The 19,410-nt window shown below is 48.7% G+C and overlaps 2 protein-coding genes across 3 annotated transcripts in view; one reads left to right on the top strand and one right to left on the bottom strand.

The window, feature by feature from the left end:
- The window catches only part of Brsk1 (BR serine/threonine kinase 1), a 40,310-nt gene extending 27,427 nt beyond the window's left edge, over nucleotides 1-12,883 (top strand). Inside the window, exons 7-18 of one of the 2 annotated variants that reach the window (XM_005369338.3) lie at nucleotides 1,054-1,200; nucleotides 1,666-1,697; nucleotides 2,142-2,312; nucleotides 3,037-3,134; nucleotides 3,545-3,704; nucleotides 3,916-3,976; nucleotides 4,379-4,748; nucleotides 5,145-5,193; nucleotides 5,288-5,411; nucleotides 5,997-6,195; nucleotides 8,200-8,289; nucleotides 12,504-12,883. In XM_005369338.3, the coding sequence (XP_005369395.1) occupies nucleotides 1,054-1,200; nucleotides 1,666-1,697; nucleotides 2,142-2,312; nucleotides 3,037-3,134; nucleotides 3,545-3,704; nucleotides 3,916-3,976; nucleotides 4,379-4,748; nucleotides 5,145-5,193; nucleotides 5,288-5,411; nucleotides 5,997-6,195; nucleotides 8,200-8,289; nucleotides 12,504-12,661 (1,659 nt within the window). In that variant the 3' untranslated portion in view covers nucleotides 12,662-12,883. The remainder of the gene's footprint in view (nucleotides 1-1,053; nucleotides 1,201-1,665; nucleotides 1,698-2,141; nucleotides 2,313-3,036; nucleotides 3,135-3,544; nucleotides 3,705-3,915; nucleotides 3,977-4,378; nucleotides 4,749-5,144; nucleotides 5,194-5,287; nucleotides 5,412-5,996; nucleotides 6,196-8,199; nucleotides 8,290-12,503) is intronic. The other variant, XM_005369336.2, reaches the window with a different exon arrangement.
- Nucleotides 12,884-13,078: 195 nt separating this feature from the next.
- Tmem150b (transmembrane protein 150B) overlaps nucleotides 13,079-19,410 on the bottom strand; it is an 8,314-nt gene continuing 1,982 nt past the window's right edge. Inside the window, exons 5-6 of the mRNA XM_005369335.2 lie at nucleotides 17,240-17,423; nucleotides 13,079-13,599 (exon numbers count right to left, since the gene is read on the bottom strand). Coding sequence (XP_005369392.1) covers nucleotides 13,391-13,599; nucleotides 17,240-17,423 — 393 coding nt within the window. The 3' untranslated portion in view covers nucleotides 13,079-13,390. The remainder of the gene's footprint in view (nucleotides 13,600-17,239; nucleotides 17,424-19,410) is intronic.

Raw genomic sequence — 19,410 nt, 5'->3', positions numbered from 1 at the left:
CCTGCCTCTACCTCCCAAGTGCTGGGATTAAAGGTGTGTGCCACCACTGCCCAGCTCTTCCACCTGTCTTTTGTTGTTTTGTTTGTTCATTTGAGTCAGAGTCTCACTATGTAGCCCAGGCTGGCCTCAGGCTCGCAACAGTGTTTTAGAGACATACTTCCCCCTTGTAAATCTCTATGTCACTTACGTATTACACACTGGACAGCCCTTGCCAAATTGTCGAGCTTCTTGTGTCTTAATTTCCCAATCAAAAGTGAGAATTATGGGCTGGAGAGGTGGTTTAGTGGCTAAGAGTACTTACTGCTCTTCCAGAGGACATGAGTTCAATTCTCCACACCCACATCAGACAGCTCACAACTGTGTGTAGCTCCAGCTCCAAGGGATCTGGCTTCCAAAGCACCTGTATACACGTGGCACACACACACAGATATACCTAAATAAAGTTTTTTTTTTTCAAGTGAGAATTATTTTGGTTTTGAGGTACATTTTTGTTTTGTTTTGTTTCTGGTTTGTGTGTGTGTGTGTGGTTTTTGTTTGTGGCCATGTGTTATGTCACCCAAACTTCCCCCGAATTCACGATGTAGCTGACCACTACCTCCCAAATTCTGGGATTGTAGGCATATGCAACTACACTGGTGCTGGGAATCGAACCCAGGACTTCTTGAATGTTAGGCAAGCATTCCACCAACTGAACTACATCTCCAGCTTTGTAGGCGAGGCTATTAAGAGTTTCCTCCCCAGGGGCCTCTTGTGTCCATGGTGACGGTGAGATATATGAATGCATTGTTAGTGCTTGGAACCTCACTGGCCAATCTTAAGCTCCTCTTTAAATGCAGCTTCTCGTGTTATGGTGACCCCCAACCATAAAATTATTACATTGCTACTTTATAACTATAATTTTGCTATTGTTATGAATCATAGTGTAAATATCTGTGTTTTCCGAAGGTCTTAGGTGACCCCTGTGAAAGAATTGTTTGATTCCCCCCACAAAGGGTTCATGACCCATAGGTTGAGAACCACTGACCTAAGGGGTCTTGATAATGTCTTGCACAGGGGGCACTCCCCTTCGATGACGACAACCTGCGCCAGCTGCTGGAGAAGGTGAAACGCGGGGTCTTCCACATGCCGCACTTCATCCCTCCGGACTGCCAGAGCCTCCTGAGGGGGATGATCGAAGTGGAGCCAGAAAAAAGGCTCAGCGTAAGTTGGTAGGGACTGGCAGAAGAGGAATAGAGCATGAGGTGACAAAACCAAGGGAGTCGTGGGACCAGTTTCTGCAGCACGCCTGTAAATTCCTAGATGGTTGACTTCAATACTTAAGCTACAAGACCAAGGTCCAGCCAAACTTATAAACTAGAGAGAAAGTGGTCCAAAGTTGAGCCAGGGAGTTCCGGGCCTTGAGGATGGCTTATGTTTGGATTAGCGGGTTGGAAAGGCTGGCACTATGCATGCGGAAAACTGCCACCCAGGGTCTAATAATGATCAGTCTATAGGTACACAATACAATATGCTTTACTTCAACCAGAGGAAATCATGATACGTCATCCTGCCTATGGTTGGGGAGGTCAGGGACCCCCCAGAGTCAGCTCTAATCAATTTTATTTAATTGCTCACCTGTGTGTATACAACCTAATTTCTGCTTCTCTGTGACCCACCCCTTCACAGCTGGAGCAAATTCAGAAACATCCCTGGTACCTGTGAGTAAGAGGGAATTGAAGTTGGGTACCCAAGGGAGGTAGGGCATTGGGGCCAGAACAGAGGTGGACAGTGGGATGACATGTTCCTGATGGGTGGAGCAGGATGGGAGTAACTAAGTCTCAGACTTATGAGTCCTGGCAGAAGAGGACAAAGCTGAAGAGGATTGGACCAGGGGGAGGGGTGAAGTGGGGTGGGGGAGCTCGGGGTCCTCAGGGTCAGAGAGAGAACTAGGGTCTGGACCCTCTGGGTCTGAAGGAGGAAGACTAGGGTCTGAACTTCTGGTCTGAGGGAGGAGAGCTAAATCTTGATTTCCTGGGTCCAAGGAAGTCAAGCTGGTGACCCAGGTCCTGGGAGGAGTAGCCTGGGCATGAGACCTAAGCCTAGGATGATAAAGGTTCTATTGCGAATGCTGGTTTCTACAAAGTGTTTCTGCACTTTTCCAGGGGCGGGAAACACGAACCAGACCCTTGCCTGGAGCCAGCCCCAGGCCGCAGGGTAGCCATGAGGAGCCTGCCTTCCAATGGAGAGCTGGACCCTGACGTTCTGGAGAGCATGGCTTCTCTAGGATGCTTCAGAGACCGCGAGCGGCTGCACCGAGAGCTGCGAAGCGAGGAGTAAGCTCCCAAGCTCCTTTCACGGGCACCCCACTTCACCCTTTGAGTGGGTTGTGGCAGTTCCCTATACTGCCTGCAGGGGGTGTACCATGTCCAGACTTAGGGGACCAACAGACTAGAGGCAAGACTTAGAGCTGTTGTGTGCATAGGAACAGTTGTGACCTGGAGAGGAATGCAGGCATGGATGATGTCTGCGTTATGTAGAACTTAATATGTACTTAGTAAGTGCCCCAGGGTTAGCTACTGTTACTGTTGTGATGTGCATTGATCATAGGAAGACAACTATGCTGAGCTGTAAGAAAATGGCATTCTGGGTCAGAGAAGAGAAATAAGACCTGAACACCTGGGTCTGTGAGAGGAGGCCTTGGACTTGAAGGATTGTGGTTGAAGAGGTGGGGTCTGGACTTGAACCCTTAGATCTGGGGACAGATCTACTAGTTTGCCTGAGCTCAAGGAACCACAGGACCCAAATTTCCTAATTTTACATGCATTTTTCCTATTATATTTATTTACATATGGGAGGCTGGGTGGTGCCAAGGCACGTTTGTGAAGAGCAGAGGATAACTGGCAGGAGCTCAATTCTTTCTTTCCACCACGTGGGTCCCAGGGAGCCAACTCAGGCCAATCAGACTTTAATGGCAGCACCTTCATTTATCTCTCCAGCCCTGGGCACTGATTTCTGACCTCAGTCCTTCCTTAACCGCCTCCCTCTTTCCTGTCTCAGAGAAAACCAAGAAAAGATGATCTATTACTTGCTTTTGGATCGGAAAGAGCGGTATCCGAGCTGCGAAGACCAGGACCTGCCTCCACGGAATGATGTTGGTGAGAAGGCAGATTGGGCATTCAGATCCCAGGATTCCCAAGGGAGGAGGATACTATAGGCCCTGGGAGTTTATGTTTAGACAGCTAGATATTTTTGAGAACCTTGCTCTGCTCTGGGCCTCAGTTTATCCATGTGTGTGCTTTTGTTGTTGTTGTTTGTTTGTTTGTTTTGTTTTTCAAGACAGGGTTTCTCTGTGTAGCTTTGGGATCTGTCCTGAAGCTCACTCTGTAGACCAGGCTGGCCTCGAACTCACAGAGATACATCCACCTGCCTCTGCCTCCCAAGTGCTGGGATTAAAGGCATGCACCACCACCACCCAGCTCCCCATCAGTTTACAAGGCAGTGTGTATGTGGTGTGTATAGCTGAGCAAATTTACCTACTGAGGGGTTTGATGCTCTCTCCCTTCAGACCCACCTCGGAAGCGTGTGGATTCTCCCATGCTGAGCAGACATGGGAAGCGGAGGCCGGAGCGGAAGTCCATGGAAGTCCTTAGCATCACAGATGCTGGGAGTGGTGGTTCCCCAGTGCCTACCAGACGGGCCTTGGAGATGGCCCAGCACAGTCAGAGGTGAGAGCCTGTCCCCTCTGGAAGCATCTTCAGCCCCAGAAAATAAAGGGAGCAGACATTCTAGACCCTGCTCAACCTCAAGTGTTCTCATGCCCAGGACAAATGAGGACCTGCCTGGTCCTCATTCCCTCATCTGGGAGGATATGGAAATGAAGGACTATCTGAACCCTTTAAAACTCTCTCATATTTGCTTTTTTAATCCTGTAAACAGATCCCGCAGCGTCAGTGGAGCCTCCACTGGTCTATCCTCCAGCCCTCTGAGCAGCCCAAGGGTAAGGCTAGACCCTCAGGTGAATGGAGACAGATACGGAGAAGTCAGAAAAGATTGAACAGAAAACACAATTTCATGAGGCATTCTTACCCCCAGAAGTGTCAAAGACCCCATTTCTGTGTCTTAGGTTTGGATTTGTAGTATATCCGAAGGGTTTAATCACTTATCATAAGTTCTTTGAGCACAATCAGTGTGCCAGTCTCTGCTTAAGTTGGGGTTGCAGTCTTAGTATGGTGATTGGAAACAGTGCCAAGTGTCTCAAATACTGAGTGTAGGCGAGGCTGACTGGACTACAATTCCCAGCATGCCTCGCATCCCTTCCCAGCGAGTCTGAGCAAGTAGTGCTTCCAAAGCATCCTGGAAATTGTAGTCCAAACTCTTACCAGATCCTGTTTTTTTCCAGAGTCCGGTCTTTTCCTTCTCGCCGGAGCCAGGCGCTGGAGATGAGGCTAGAGGCGGTGGCTCCCCAACTTCCAAAACACAGACGCTGCCTTCTCGGGGCCCCAGAGGCGGGGGCGCTGGGGAGCAGCCACCGCCCCCCAGTGCCCGTTCCACACCCTTGCCCGGACCACCAGGCTCTCCACGCTCCTCCGGCGGAACCCCCTTGCACTCACCTCTGCACACGCCTCGAGCCAGCCCTACTGGGACCCCAGGAACGACACCACCTCCCAGCCCAGGCGGTGGCGTCGGGGGAGCTGCCTGGAGAAGTCGTCTCAACTCCATCCGCAACAGTTTCCTGGGCTCCCCTCGCTTCCACCGGCGCAAGATGCAGGGTAGGGGTTTCAGCAGATGCAAGACTGGAGTTGCCAACTTCTGAATTCTAATGTGAGAAGGAGGAGCTAAATGTCCTTTGAGAGCCATTTCCATTGGGGGGGGGTCTTCAAGTAGAAAAGAGCCATCTTCCTAAGTCCCAAGACAAATGGAGATGATAAGGTTTGGAGCAAAGAGGGGGTTTCGGGGAGGAGATGGGGACAGGCCCTATATGATGTATTCTATCCACGGGGCTTGAGACCCACCCTGAGAGGCATGGCCTAACCACTGCCTTTCCTCAAGGGGATGGGTCAGACTTCTGGGTTAAGGTTAGCCATTTGAGATGTGACTGCACCTACAGGGCCCTGGATGATAAATAATAAAACGTGTTGACTACTTTCTCTCTCCTCCCTGACCAGTCCCCACCGCAGAGGAGATGTCCAGTTTGACCCCAGAATCCTCTCCCGAGTGAGTTCGACAAGGGAAGGAGCCGAATGGGAACGGAGGGGATTTATCTCTTAGTGTCTTCCTGACCCTCCTGCTTCTATCCCCTTTCACCCAGGCTGGCAAAACGTTCCTGGTTCGGGAACTTCATCTCCTTGGACAAAGAAGAACAAATATTCCTCGTGCTAAAGGACAAACCTCTCAGCAGCATCAAAGCAGACATTGTTCATGCCTTTCTGTCGGTGAGAGCCCTGGCACACCCATTGACCACAAGGGTACACTCCCTGCCACTCTACCCCTGTCTTCCTTCTGAGACTCATGGGATTTGTAGTTTTCCAGCAAGAGTTGGACTTGGTCAGTATTAGACAGGGAGGCAGGAACAGACTATAGGAGCCAAAACCTAAAGTGCTAAAATAAGACCCTAAATAACAGAATCCTGAGCACCAGTGGAAGGTGAGTGAGTTGCCATGCCTTGCCACAAAATCTGAGGGTGGTAAAGACCATTCTCAGTGGACCTTAACGCTTCCTACTTAGTCCCAGTCCCATAGCCCTTTGCTGTAGGGCTGGTGGGTTTTGCAATTACCAAGACATGTGACTTGTGGAGGAAGGGAAGAGTGTATTTCATATGGTTCAGACGTGTATTTCATGTGATTCTAACTCTCCCATAGATAGCGGAGACCACATGAATTTGGATTCGTTCTTCCGAATGTAGAGCAGAAGAACTACAGGCACCGGTGGCTGATGAGACTTGTTCCTTGTCCAGAGCCAGGTGTAGGATGGTTGTCTGTCCCTTAGACTCATCCCATCCTCGTGTCCTCACCTTCTAGATCCCCAGCCTGAGTCACAGTGTGCTGTCACAGACCAGCTTCAGGGCCGAATACAAGGCCAGCGGTGGCCCCTCCGTCTTCCAGAAGCCTGTCCGCTTCCAGGTGGACATCAGCTCCTCTGAGGGTCCAGAGCCCTCACCCCGAAGAGATGGCAGTAGTGGAGGTGGCATCTACTCCGTCACCTTTACTCTCATCTCTGGTGCGTCTCTCCTGACCAGCCTTGGGGTATTCGAGATCTCTAAATAGAATTTTCAGCACAGGAGGGCAGCGAGAACAGCACAGGAAATCAGCACAGAATTCTGATTCTGTGAGCCCCTCCCCCCCAGGCTTTCCATTCCCAATCTTTCCATGGGTGGGTCTAGTGAGATTATTTTATGGATATCAGTAATCACTCATTTGTCAAAGAGAGAAATCTATGGAGTAGTTTGTGCTACCTTCTCATCTTCTATTAGAAGTGTGAGCGTGCTAGCCTCAAATATAAGTGTGCTACCCTGACCAGACATCACCAGTCTACCCACGGAGTTCTTCCTGAGCTCAAGTGTAGCCTTGGAATTTTAACTCCAGGCAGCAATGACCAGTCAAGAGTTGGCCTGACAGAAGGAAAACCACAGGAATGTCTTGCTTCTAATTCTTGGTTCCTGGGTCTTAATGTTAGAAGTACATACATAGGCGTATTCCTCTATCTGCTTTCTTCGTCACCAGTTTTAATATGTTATGATGAGGGGATGAGCTTGCTCTGAGAGCTTGTAAAGCAGGCTGCATTGAGTGTGTGTGACACAGCTGTCACATAGAGGTCAAAGGTCAGTTTGTGAGCTTCAGTTCTCTGCTGCCATGTGGACCCAGGGGTGAACTCGGGTTGTCAGGCTTTGCCTCAAGTGTCTTTACCCATTGCACCATCTTGCCAGTCCACAGTTGTTGGTTGTTTTTTTTTTTCTCTCACACATTTTCTTCCTTTCTTTTTCTTTTTCTTTTCTTTCTTTCTTTTTTTTAATTTGGTTTTCGAGATGGAGTTTGTCTGTTGTTGGAGGAGCCGCTTGTTCGTCCTGGCCACCCATAACCGAAATAATCACACAGAAACTGTATTAATTAAATCACTGCTTGGCCCATTAGCTCTAGCTTTTTATTGGCTAACTCTTACATCTTAATATAACTCATTTCTATTTTTTGTTTGTTTGTTTTTTTTGGTTTTTCGAGACAGGGTTTCTCTGTGGCTTTGGAGCCTGTCCTGGAACTAGCTCTGTAAGACCAGGCTGGTCTCAAACTCACAGAGATCTGCCTGCCTCTGCCTCCCGAGTGCTGGGATTAAAGGCGTGCGCCACCATCGCCCGGCTAACTCATTTCTATTAATCAGTACATCACCACAAGGTCGTGGCCTACCAGCAAAGTTTTAACACATCAATCTCCAGTGGTGGATCTGTAGTCTCCCTGACTCCGCCTTTCTTTTTCCCAGCATTCCGTTTAGTTTCCCCCACCTACCTAAGTTCTGCCCTATCAACAGGCCAAGGCAGTTTCTTTAATCATTAATGGTAATCACAGCACACAGAGGGCACTCCCACATCGGTCTGTAGCTTTGGAGCCTATCCTGAAACTCACTCTGTAGACCAGGCTGGCCTCGAACTCACAGAGATCTGTCTGCCTCTGCCTCGTGAGTACTGGGATTAAAGGTGTGCTGCACCACCACCATGCTTATTTTTCATGTTAAAAATTTTTTTATATATGAATATTTTGTTTGCATGTATGTCTATGCATCATGTGTGTGCCTGATGCCCAAGGAAAACAAAGGAAGGTATCAGATTTCCTGGGACTGGAGTTACAGGTAGTTGTGAGCCACCATGTGGGTGCTAAGAATCAAACCTAAGTCCTCCGGAAGAGCAGCCAGTGCTCTTAACAGCTGAGCCATCTCTCCAGCCCCTCACTTATTTTTCTTATATTTTTTCCCCTCGCATCCTTAAGGAAAGTTAAGGGAGCAACAACATCTATTTAAACAGAAACCAGCACCTATCGTTATATTAAAATGAAGATGTCAGGGTGTAATAGTATTCCTTAGGTGCACTACAGAGATCCATTTGGGAACCAGTTATTGACACAGACCCAACAGAGTCAGCAAAGTTACCCCTTAGAGGAGGACAGACTTGCTTGATAGAGGAACCTTGCTTGCCTCTGCTCTGAGTGACCGTGTTTCTATTTGCTCATCGCCCCACAGGTCCCAGCCGTCGGTTCAAGCGAGTGGTAGAAACCATCCAGGCACAGCTGCTAAGCACTCACGACCAGCCCTCTGTGCAGGCCCTAGCAGGTGGGTACCACACAGCCAGGGTGACCAGGTACAGACTCTGTGCAGGCCCTAGCAGGTGGGTACCACACAGCCAGGGTCACCAGATGCAAATTTGGCCTTCTCTTCGCTTTGGAGAAGCCAGACTGGCCCACTTCTTGGACTTTTGGTCAGTGTCTTGCTGAGGCCTCCCCTGCACTGTTGGGAATAGATTTCCCACAAGAGGCTGGGCCCTGAGAAGGGACTCCTCAGCACTCCAGAGGCCCTAAGAGGACAGTGGCCTCCATGTTGGGAGCCATGGAACATGGTGCCACAGAGCCGTGGAACTCTGTTCTGTGGGAGATTTACCGGCCATCCTGGTGTGCCTGGGACTGGGGACAAGGCATGACCTTTATACTAAAACCAGGACAGATAGGACATATTAGTGGCTCACTTTACAAGACCCAAATGTCATTGGCATTGAAGGACATAGTTCTTATCTGGCTTCCATGGGGAAGAGCGGAGGCCAGGCCTCAGGGAGGGGTTGTAATTCACCCAGCTTTCCATAAGAGAATAACATAAACTGGCCATGGGTTAGCTCAGAGGTAGACCATTTACCTAGCAAGGGTTCCTGGGTCCTATCACCAGCAGAGAAAAAGAAAAGCAAAAAACATAATCTGGGTGACTTTTTAAGCAATAAGAAACCAGGTATGAAGATGCATGTCTGTAATCCTAGCATTCAAGAAGCTGAGGCAAGGCAGGAAGGTTGCCAGAAACTCAAGGCCATTCTGGGTGACTAGTTCCAGCCATTTTGGCCACTTAGTAAAACTGTTTGAAAGCAAACAAATAGGACCGGAGGATGTGGCTCAGTTATAGAGCACTTGCCCAGCATGCACTATGCTCCGGGCTCAGTCCTCACACCACGTAATTAGAAGTGGTGTCACACAGCTGTAACTCAGGCAGCATTTTGGAGGTGGAGTGGGGGATCAGAAATTCAAAATCAGTCAAGCAATGGTGATGCACGCCTTTGATCCCAGCACTCAGGAGGAAGAGGCAAGCAGGATCTCTGAGTTTGAGGCCAGCCTGGTCTACAGAGGGAGTTCCAAGACCACCAGGGTTACCCAGAGAAACCTTGTCTTGAAAAACAAAATAAAGAAAAAAGGAAATGAGGGCTGGAGAGTTGGCTCAGTGGTTAAGAGCTCTTCCAGAGGTCCTGAGTTCAATTCTTAGCAACCATATGAAGGCTCACAAACGTGTATAATGGGATCTGATGCCCTTTTCTGCCATAAAGGCTTATGTGCAGACAGAGCACTCATATACATATAAGTAATCTTTTTTTTTAAGTGTTTTTAAATGAAAGAAATTCAAAGTCATTCTCAGCTATGTATCAAATTTGAGGCCAGAGAGATATTCATGAGACCCTGTCTCAGAAATAAGCAAGATAAAATTATTTTTTAATTATTTTTTTCAAAAAGTGTTATTTATTTTGTGTACATGAGTGTTTTTGTGTGCATGCTTGGTGTGTGTGTGTGTGTGTGTGTGTGTGTGTGTGTGTGTGTGTGTGTGTGTAGTCCAGAAGAGGGTATCAGAGCCCTCAGAAGTGGAATTACAGAGGGTTGTAAACTTGGTATTGAATGCAGGTCCTCTGGAAGGGCAGCCAGGGCTCTTAGCCAGGAAGCCATCTCTCTAGCCTGAGAGCTTCTGTCCAGAGACTAGAAGTCCCAGGTCAATGCAGCACACAGATCTGGTGTTTGTCTGTAGTCCATTTCCTTGTGCACAGATGACCTCTTCTCTCTACGTCTCCTTAGGGTTCACTTTTTGCCTTTTTCAGATGGGGTCTCATCTGTCCCAGACTGGCCTCAAGCTCCGTCTGTAGATACAAATGATCTTGAATTCCTGACTCTCCTGCCTCCGTCCCAGATGCTGGAATTATAGGCAGCCACTATCAGTCTAGCTTTCACTGAGGCCTTTGATAAATTCATGGCACTAATCCCATATATGAAAGCTCCACCCTCAAAATCTAATCATCCTCCCAGAAGCCCCTACAATTTCGGGGTGATGATTCCAGCATGTGAATTATGGGGACACAATGTTTAGCCTATAGTACAGTACAGGTGTGTCTGCCATAGCAACCAGAGATGCAGAGATGGGAATTCTAAGTGAATGAGGGGTTTACAGAGAAAAGCAGGCTCCATTTGAAGGAGCATGCTGAATACACAAGAGTCCTGTGAAATCAGCCTGACATCCCTCTGTCCCCGTCCCCATAGAAGGGATTGAACACAGAGAACTCAGCAATGAGTAAAGCAGCCCCTGGAGGACACTAGTAGCTTGACTCTTGACAGGGCTCATCTTGACCTTGGAGTCGTTACTTATGGCTCTCATTAATAAATGACCTCAAGCCAGCTGGTAGTGGTGCACACCTAGAACCCCAGCATTTGGGAAGCAGAGGCAGGTAGATCTCTGTAAGGCCAGCCTGGTCTACAGAGTGAATTCAAGGACAGCCAGGGCTAAACAGGCTAAACAAGGAAACCTTATCTGGAACCCCCTTCCCAAAAAAAAGACCTCAAAGTTGGCCCCTGAAACAGTTCAGAGTTTTCATCGTACTGTCCTGGAGGTGCAACACTCAAGCTAACCTCAGGGTGTCGTCCTGAGAGCTGTCCTTTTTTTTTTGTTTTACGGCTCCTACCTACACCTGTGGCCACATCCTCCAGAGCCAGTATCACTGTACTGCCCCTGGCATGACTGGTTCATTTAAGGACGGGTGACTAACCTGGGTCTACCCAGGTAATCCCAGGTAGTCTCCCCACCCACAGGGATTATCCTGAGTCACACAGATGAGCTCAGCATTTTCACAGGTCCCCAGCTTTAACATGTGAACATCTGGGGGGGGAGGGTGGTGGTGGCATTATTCAGCCTCCCTGGGGGGTTATTTGGCACTGTGTGGAGACTCTTTTTGATCTTCTCACATGGAGAGCAGGAAGGTATTACTGGCATCATGTGGGTGGGGAACAGGGATGCTGAAAAACCTTGTAACTCACAGAAAATTTCTCACAACAAAGTTATTTGGGCCTCAATGCCAGGGCCCAGGAGGACCAGTTAAATGACAATTGCTGCAAGGAAATACCTCACAAAGGCAGCTTCAGGAAGTGGGGACTGGCAAGAGGGCTCCTCTAAAGGTGCTTGCCACTAAGCCTGACAACCCCGAGTTAGGTCCCCAGGACCCACGTGATGGAAGGGAGAACACGTTTCTGCAAGTTGTTTCTTTTCCACACTGGAGCTGTAACATACACGCCACATAGACACGCACGCACACACTTAAAAAGTAAGGGAAGGGGCTGGAGAGATGGCTCAGTGGTTAAGAGCTCTTCCAAAGGTCCTGAGTTCAATTCCCAGCAACCACATGGTGGCTCACAACCATCTGTAATGAGGTCTGGTGCCCTCTTCTGGCCTGCAGACATACACACAGACAGAATATTGTATACATAATAAATAAATAAATATTTAAAAAAAAAAAAGTAAGGGAAGTTCCAGGCAGCGGTTCTACATGCTCTTCATCCCAGCACTCAGGAGTCACACACAGGCAGATCTTCATACATTAGAGGACAGCCTGATGTTGAACTCCATGTACACACAAAATCATGTGCACACACGTGCTAGCATATGTATGTATACAAGGTGTGGCCTTCCTCAGGCCAGTTGAACCAGTTGAGACCCCGAAACAGTTCACAACACTGTGAGCCCCATTCCCGTAAAATTACCTAGTTATCAAAAAGGGTTACTGCAGTTATCTGCCCTGTGGTTGCCTCTGAGAGCTGAGAATTTCTTGTGATGGGCTAATCTGGGCCTCAGACAAGCTGGGTAGGTTTTTCCGAAGCTACAAGGCACCTACCTCCAGGCCTTCTATAAGAAAAGGTATGCTTCCCTATGGCAGCTGTCTCTGGGACTTGAAGTCTCACAGGTGGTGAATTTGGTCTCTGATTGTTATCACTACACCATTTATTTATTTGTGTAGGGAGAGTGAGCCCCATAGTGTACATGTGGAGGTCAGAAGATAGCTCGGAGTCAGTTCTCTCTCTCTCCTCCTACTCTGTGGGTCCCAGGGATCAGACTTAAGTCATTGAGCCTGGTGACACCTTTACCCACTGGACCATCGTGCCAGCCAACTTTGGTTTCTTGGGGTGACTGAGACCAGCAGACAGGAGCCTCAACCTGGTTTCAGCAGCCTATCAGCCCATACAAAATTACTTCTTCCTTCACAGATGAGAAAAACGGAGCCCAGACCCGGCCTGCTGGTACTCCACCCCGAAGCCTGCAGCCCCCACCAGGCCGCCCCGACCCTGATCTGAGCAGCTCTCCCCGCCGAGGACCCCCTAAGGACAAGAAGCTCCTGGCCACCAATGGAACCCCTCTACCCTGACCCCAGGGGGTCAGGGAAGGAGGGGATCCCCCTCCACCCCCCTTCCCTGCCCCCCTACTGTGAATCTGTATATAAGGCCCAAGGAGTATGTTGGGAGGTGGGGGGACATAAAACTCGGCCTTGCCCTGAAGGAATGGGGCTCCAGGGGCCGTGCCCAATGGGGGGAGGTTCTAGGGCAAAAAGGGGGTGGGAGCTGTTTCTATTTATTTATTGATTAATTTATTATTTTATTTATTGATCAATCTCTGCGGGTGGGGTGGGGGAGGGATGGGAGCTGGTTGGGGGTGGCTTAGCAGATCCGGACAGGGCCCTCTGTCTCTGTGTCATCCCCAACCCCTACTCCCCTTCCTAGGCCCCTGCTCCCCACCAAGTCCTTTTCCCTTCCCCTCCGACCTTCTGTACGGATTTGCTCTCCCGGAAGGAATTCTGGTTCTGGTTTTGCCTGATCCTGCCTGCGTCTGTCTGATTCCACCGGCGGCAACAACAACAACAACAAAATTAATAAATAGCCTTGATCAGGGACAGCTGGCTGGCCTTCGCCTCTCAATTCCTGGGGTGCTTCCAGTCATGGGACAGGTGGGTACCATGATGCTGCCCCTCTAAGTGGTGAGCACCAGTCCACTCTGTGTGCGTCCATCAGGCAGACTGTCCACCTCAGCCTCCAGCTCATTGTTGGGTGAGCCTGGGTTGGCCCCATCTTTCTTCCTCTGCCAATAGTGCAGGGCCTAGTCAGAGCATCTGTGACATCTGTGCATTTGGAGACTCAGTGGGAGTCTGTGGGAGGCTGCAGTCCAGTTGGGGCTCTAAGTGCAAGGTGCAGCCCCGCAAGCTGGAAAAGTCCACGGCAAAGAATCCAAATAGCACAAAGAGCAGCATGGCCACCGCCCACTCGCAGGCAGCAGAGGCAGAACGCATCCGTTGGGAGTACAGGATGATCACTTCACACCAGTGTCAAGGGCCACATGCTACACGCTAAAGCCCTGACCGCCCCCCTCAGATGCTTTGGCACTTCAAGCCAGGAAAGTCCATCCTGGTCACCAGCCTCAGCCCTATCCCTTCAAAGGGACTCTAGCTGTTATCCTCAGTGCTGTCCAAACCCCGCCCTTCTCCATATGCTCCTGGGTTTGCACATGACTTTAATGAGGAATGGAGTACCACCAATGCTCCAAACTCACTTTCCATTCTGTGAGTCCTTCCTGATCCCAGAACGACTCTCCTGTTGTTTTCCCAACCATTCCTGCTACCTCCACCTGGATTGCTGCTTGGGTTTCCCCCCTTTGTTTGGGCCCTTTTTTTGAGACAGGATGTCAGGTAGCCCAAGCTGGCCTTGAACTTGAGATGACATAGCTAAAGATGACATTGAAATTCTAGTCCTGTCTCCACTTCCCAAATGTCGGGTTCTAGGCATGTGCCACCACAACCTAGTTATCTGGTACTGGGCGATGAACCTAGAACCTCCTGCATGCTAGGCAAGGATGCTCCCGACTGAGCTACAGTCCCAGTCCCAGGTAAGTAACTTCTTAAACATCCCTGGCCCCCACTGGTCTCAGGCTATTTACAGGTTCCTCCCCCATTGTGTAACCCCAGCCTCCTCCACATTCACTGCTTAACAAAACTGATTCTCCTTGCCCCAAACCTGTTCCTCTTAAGGGATTTAGGAATTTCCAATCCCTAGACCAGCAGGTCACCTGCCCTGCTCCACCTGCCACCACCCCCCCCACACACAAACACACACACTCACACACACTGCTTTAACTCATTTCATTCAACTCTGTAAAACTTTGGGTTTTGCTGGTGGTGGTGCCTCATGCAGATGCAAGTGGGTCTCTTGTCTCTGTAAATCTGAGACCAGCCTGGTCTACATAGTGAGTTCCAGGCCAGCGAGGGTTACATAGTGAGACCCTATCTAAAAAGGAAGAAAAGAAGGGAGAGAGGGAAGAAGGAAGGAATGAAGAAGAAAAAAAAAAAGAAAGAAAAAAAAAAAACTTCTTTTGTCAGCGTACTTACCTTCTAGGGCCAGCCCCGAAGAGATAATGCTTGATTTCTGGAGCCTCTCATAACCCCTGTCCCTTCCCTTCGCTCCCTTACCATCTTCTATCAGCGTGAACATCTTTTCATTAATGCCCCGTGCATGAGCACTATGTGGAGATTGGAGGACAGCCTGGTGGGATCCATTTTTTCCTTCCACCATGAAGGTCCTAGGGATCTAACTCAGATCTTCAGCTTGGAGACAAGTACATTTACCTGCTAAGCCATTTGCCCTTCTGTGCATGCTTTATGTATTCAGTGTTCTGCCTACATGTATTTCTGCAGGCCAGAGGAGGGCACCAGATTTCATTACAGGTGGCTGTGAGTCACCACGTGGTTGCTAGGAGTTGAATTCAGGACCTCTGAAAGACCAACCAGGGCTGTTAACCTCTGAGCCATCTCTCCAACCCTATGCATGCTTTTTTTTTTTTTTTAAGATTTATTTGTATGCCCTCAGGCCAGAAGAGGGCACCAGATGGTTGTGAGCCACTATGTGGTTGCTGGGAATTGAACTCAGGACCTCTGGAAGAACAGTCAGTGCTCTTAACCTCTGAGCCATCTCTCCAGCCCCCTATGCATGCTTTTTGATGTATTTTTCTCATCTGTAAGTTATTCTCTAAAAATCCTCCAAAACTTACTTGCAAAATACAGTGTTTTGGAAGGAGACTAGATATTGAGATATTGCTTCTCCTAGGCAAGCCCTCTACAACTGAACTTTACTTAAGATGGTCTCCCTGGCACAGAATTCATGATCCTCCTGCCTCAGCATTCCTGGTGCTAGCATTACAATTATGCACCCAGTCTGCCTTCATTCATGGACTTCAAAGCTTCTTAAAAGTGGCAGTTTCCAGGGCTGGAGAGACGGCCCAGCAGTTAAGCTCTCTGGCTGCTCTTCTGGAGGGTCCTGGTTTAATTCACAACAGCCACATGGCAGTTCACAACTGTCTATAACTCCAATTCCAGGGCATCCTCACACAGACATGCATGCACATAAAATAAAAATAAATAAATCTGAAAGAAAGAGAGAGAAAAGCCAAGAGCTGAGACAGGCAAGGTGGCTTGCCTCCAAACCTGTATATAACCTTGATTCAGTCTTCAGGAATCACATGGCAGACAGAACCAACTCTGTTTTGTTTGTTTTGTTTGGTTTGGTTTTGGTTTTTTTGAGACAGGGTTTCTCTGTGGGTTTTTTTTTTTTTTTGGAGCCTGTCCTGGAACTAGCTCTTGTAGACCAGGCTAGTCTCGAACTCACAGAGATTCGCCTGCCTCTGCCTCCCAAGTGCTGGGATTAAAGGCATGTGCCACCACCGCCCGGCCAGAACCAACTCTGATGTCCATGTAAGTGCATAGGCGCACACTAAATGAATCAGTGTTTTAAAAGGGTGAGGTGGGGCTGAAGAATATAGCTCAATTAGTAGAGTGTTGGCCTAGCTTATGAAAAGCCTCAAATTCAGTCCTCTGAACCAGAAAAGAATAGGTGTGATCCCCCACACCTAGAATCCCAGTACTCAGAAAGTAGGGGCAGCACAATCAAATGTTCAAGGTCATCTTTGACCACAGAGCCAGTTTGAGGCTGCCCTGGACTACATTGCTAGATTGACATTCTCTCTTCCACGTCTGTCTTCCTCTCCCTCCCTCCCTCCCTCTCCCTCACCCAGCTCTCGTTCGTTCTCTCTCTCTCTCTCTCTCTCTCTCTCTCTCTCTCTCTCTCTCTCTCTCTCTCACACACACACACACACACACACACAGCTGGCTGGCTCTAGTTAGTAGCATTTCTAGTTATGCAGGGGCAAATACTATTTCCCACCAAGACCATCCCAAGTCACTTATGTGAACCCTCAATTTGGGAGAAGATGGTTGAGCAGGTGGTCTTGTGGAGCAGCACAAGTCATCTGCAACTGGTCACTAATTCCAGCTGAGAGACTTCCCCAGCCTGAGCCTGCTGTGGCTCTTCGGCACCCAGAAAGATGCCTGACATACCTGGCTGGGGCCCCTGGCAGCCAATTAACAGAATCTTCTTATTCCTGTTTGCCAGCCACTTCACGCCTGCGTGTATCTGCCTCACAACACTGAGATCAGCTTGTTAGCTGTCTGCATTGTCTTTAGGACAGGTCTCACTAAGGAACCCAAGCTAGCTTCATGCTCATGGTCATCCTTTTTCCTCAGCCTCAACTACCTGCATTTGATAAGAGTGGAAACTGAGGCACTTCAGGGATGTAAGAAACTGGTAGAAGTTCCTCTACATAATACTCGGAGAAAGTGAGGTTCCTGAGCAACCCATCTGCCCTCAAAGTCAATGCTATCTACAACACTTGTTTTGTTTTTGAGACAAAGTCCTCCACGCAACCCAGGCTGGCCTTGAACTCCTAATCTTCCCTCAAGTATTAAGATCACAGGCTTGCGACGCCACACCTGATTTCTACTTTCCACTGTGGAGCTGTGATCCTGGATGGACACTAAGGAACACGCACTGTGGCACACAGCAAAAGTGAAAGGGCTAGCCCCGAAGAGAAGGCACTTTTGCCCAGTCCGATGCCCTGGGAAGGATACTGGCCACGATGAGGATGGTGGTGAGGCTGCAGAAACTCAGGCGGAGAAGCCTAATCCAGCGGGGCCCAGGTTGGGGCAGGCCCTTCGTCCACCAGGACAGAAAGAACTGTAGCCAGAAATACAGGTTGCCCAGGATGAAGGCCAGAAAAGCTCCTACCAGGTGTGTGGGCTTCTGGTTCTTCTCCTGGGGGATAGGAGGAGAATTGAAAATAAAATTATGGTGGGGGGAGTTCAATGATAGAAAGTAGAGACTTTGAACTAGTCCAACAGATGTAATTGGAAACCCAAAGCCCAGGACTGGTGAGATGGCTTAGCTGGTAAATGCTTTTAGGGACCTACAGAGGAAGAAAAGAAACACCTCCTAAAAGATGTCCTCTGGCAGGTGGATCTCTGTGAGTTTGAGGCTAGCCTGGTCTACACAGCAAGTTCCAGGACAGCCAGGACTGTTATACAGAGAAACCCTGTCCTGAAAAACCAAAAAGGAAAAAAATAATGTCCTCTGACCTCTATTCACATGGTGAGGCATGTAAGTACCTCCACCACCATCAACTCCCACCTCCACCTCTCCTCCGCCTTCCTCCCATCCCTGCGTGCACACACACACACAAATAGAGCCTGCCATCCTATCACCAACTGTCAGGCTGGGTACCTTGGCCTTTGTCAGCTCCACAAACTGTGTATCAGTTTTTGTTTGTGTGTATGTGCGTGCAGGTCAAAGGAGGGGGCCAGATCCACTGAAGCTGGAATTACAAGTGATCAGGAGTGCTTGGGTTCTCCAGGAGAGCAACAAGTGGTTTTGTTTGTTTGTTTGGTTTGGTGGGTTTTTTTTTGGGGGGGGGGCATTGTTTGTTTGGTTTGGTTTTTTCAAGATAGGGTTTCTCTGTAGCTATGGAACCTGTCCTGGAACTCGCACCTGCCTCAGCCTCCTGAGTGCTGGGATTAATGGTGTGCACCACTGCCCAGCCACAACAAGTGTTCTTAATCGCTGAGCCATTTAAATTTAAATTCACTGCTAGGTCCTCAAAGCTCAAAACGACAAAGGTGCGTCCCACAAAGTAGACATTCAGGAAACAGGAGTAGAAAAAATCTTGGCGTTCTCAAAGTGTGGAAAGGGAAACACACCCTAAGGAGAAATATGTTTATTAGTTTTAGGTTTTTTGAGACAGGTTCTTTCTGCCTCCTCACCTCAACTCCTGGATTGAACCTAAGACTTCATGTATCAAGGCAATCACCCTACTACTGAGCTATAGCCCCAGCCCTAAAGACAGGGTCTCACAGAGCCCAGGTTGTCCTTGAATGTGTGATTGACCTTGAATTCCTGACCCTCCTTCCTCCACCTCCCTGGCGCTGGGTTAACAGATTCAAACCATGCCCAGCAAAATTTAGGTTAAAAAAATAATTGGAGGCAAAGGCAAGTGGATCTCTGGGTTCAAGGCCAGCCTGGTCTACGTAGTGAGTTGCAGGACAGCCAGGGCTACACCGAGAAATCACGTCTCAAAAAACAAACAAAAAAAATTGCACTTATTTTGTAGGAAGAAGGGGGTGTCACACCATGGAGTACGTGTGGAGGTCAGAGAACAAGGTACAAGGGTTAGGTCTCTCTTATTAAGTGAGTCCTGGGGATCAAACTCAGCTTATCGGGTTTGGTGACAGGCGCCTTCACATGCTGAACCCGCTCAACGACTCCCAGATGTTGACACTTGACAGGTAAAAATTTCACTGATATGATAATGGTTTGTTACTTTCAAAAACGTGTTAAAAGTGTACATAAATTTTTTTTTAGTAAGGCCAGATTACATATGTAATCTTAGCTGAAGCTGGATCCAGTCTTGGGGCTCCGTAGTAAGTTCCAGGTCTACCAGAGCTACAAACAGACTGTGTTCCAAAAAGCCAAACAAAAAAAGTCCTGAAAGATCAGGGTAGTGGCACCACCCTACTTTCCAGCTCTCAGGGTGCTGAGATAAGAATGTAAATTCAAGGTCAACACAGAGATTCACCTTGTCTTAAATAATAAGTCTGGAGAGAGGAGAAAACTGGAGAAAGGCCTAGGAAATTCCTTAGAAAAGCAATAAAATGCAACAGGAACTAAGAAGGCAGCCCAGTCCATAGAGAGCTGGGGTTTGGTTTCCAGTGCCCCATAAAACAGGAGTGGGGCTCCCAGAACCCAGGAG

The sequence above is a fragment of the Microtus ochrogaster genome, unplaced genomic scaffold (assembly GCF_000317375.1).
Source record: "Microtus ochrogaster isolate Prairie Vole_2 unplaced genomic scaffold, MicOch1.0 UNK47, whole genome shotgun sequence".
NCBI lineage: Eukaryota > Metazoa > Chordata > Mammalia > Rodentia > Cricetidae > Microtus > Microtus ochrogaster.
Note: the sequence above shows the minus strand (reverse complement) of the source record. Positions and strands in the feature narration are given on the sequence as shown.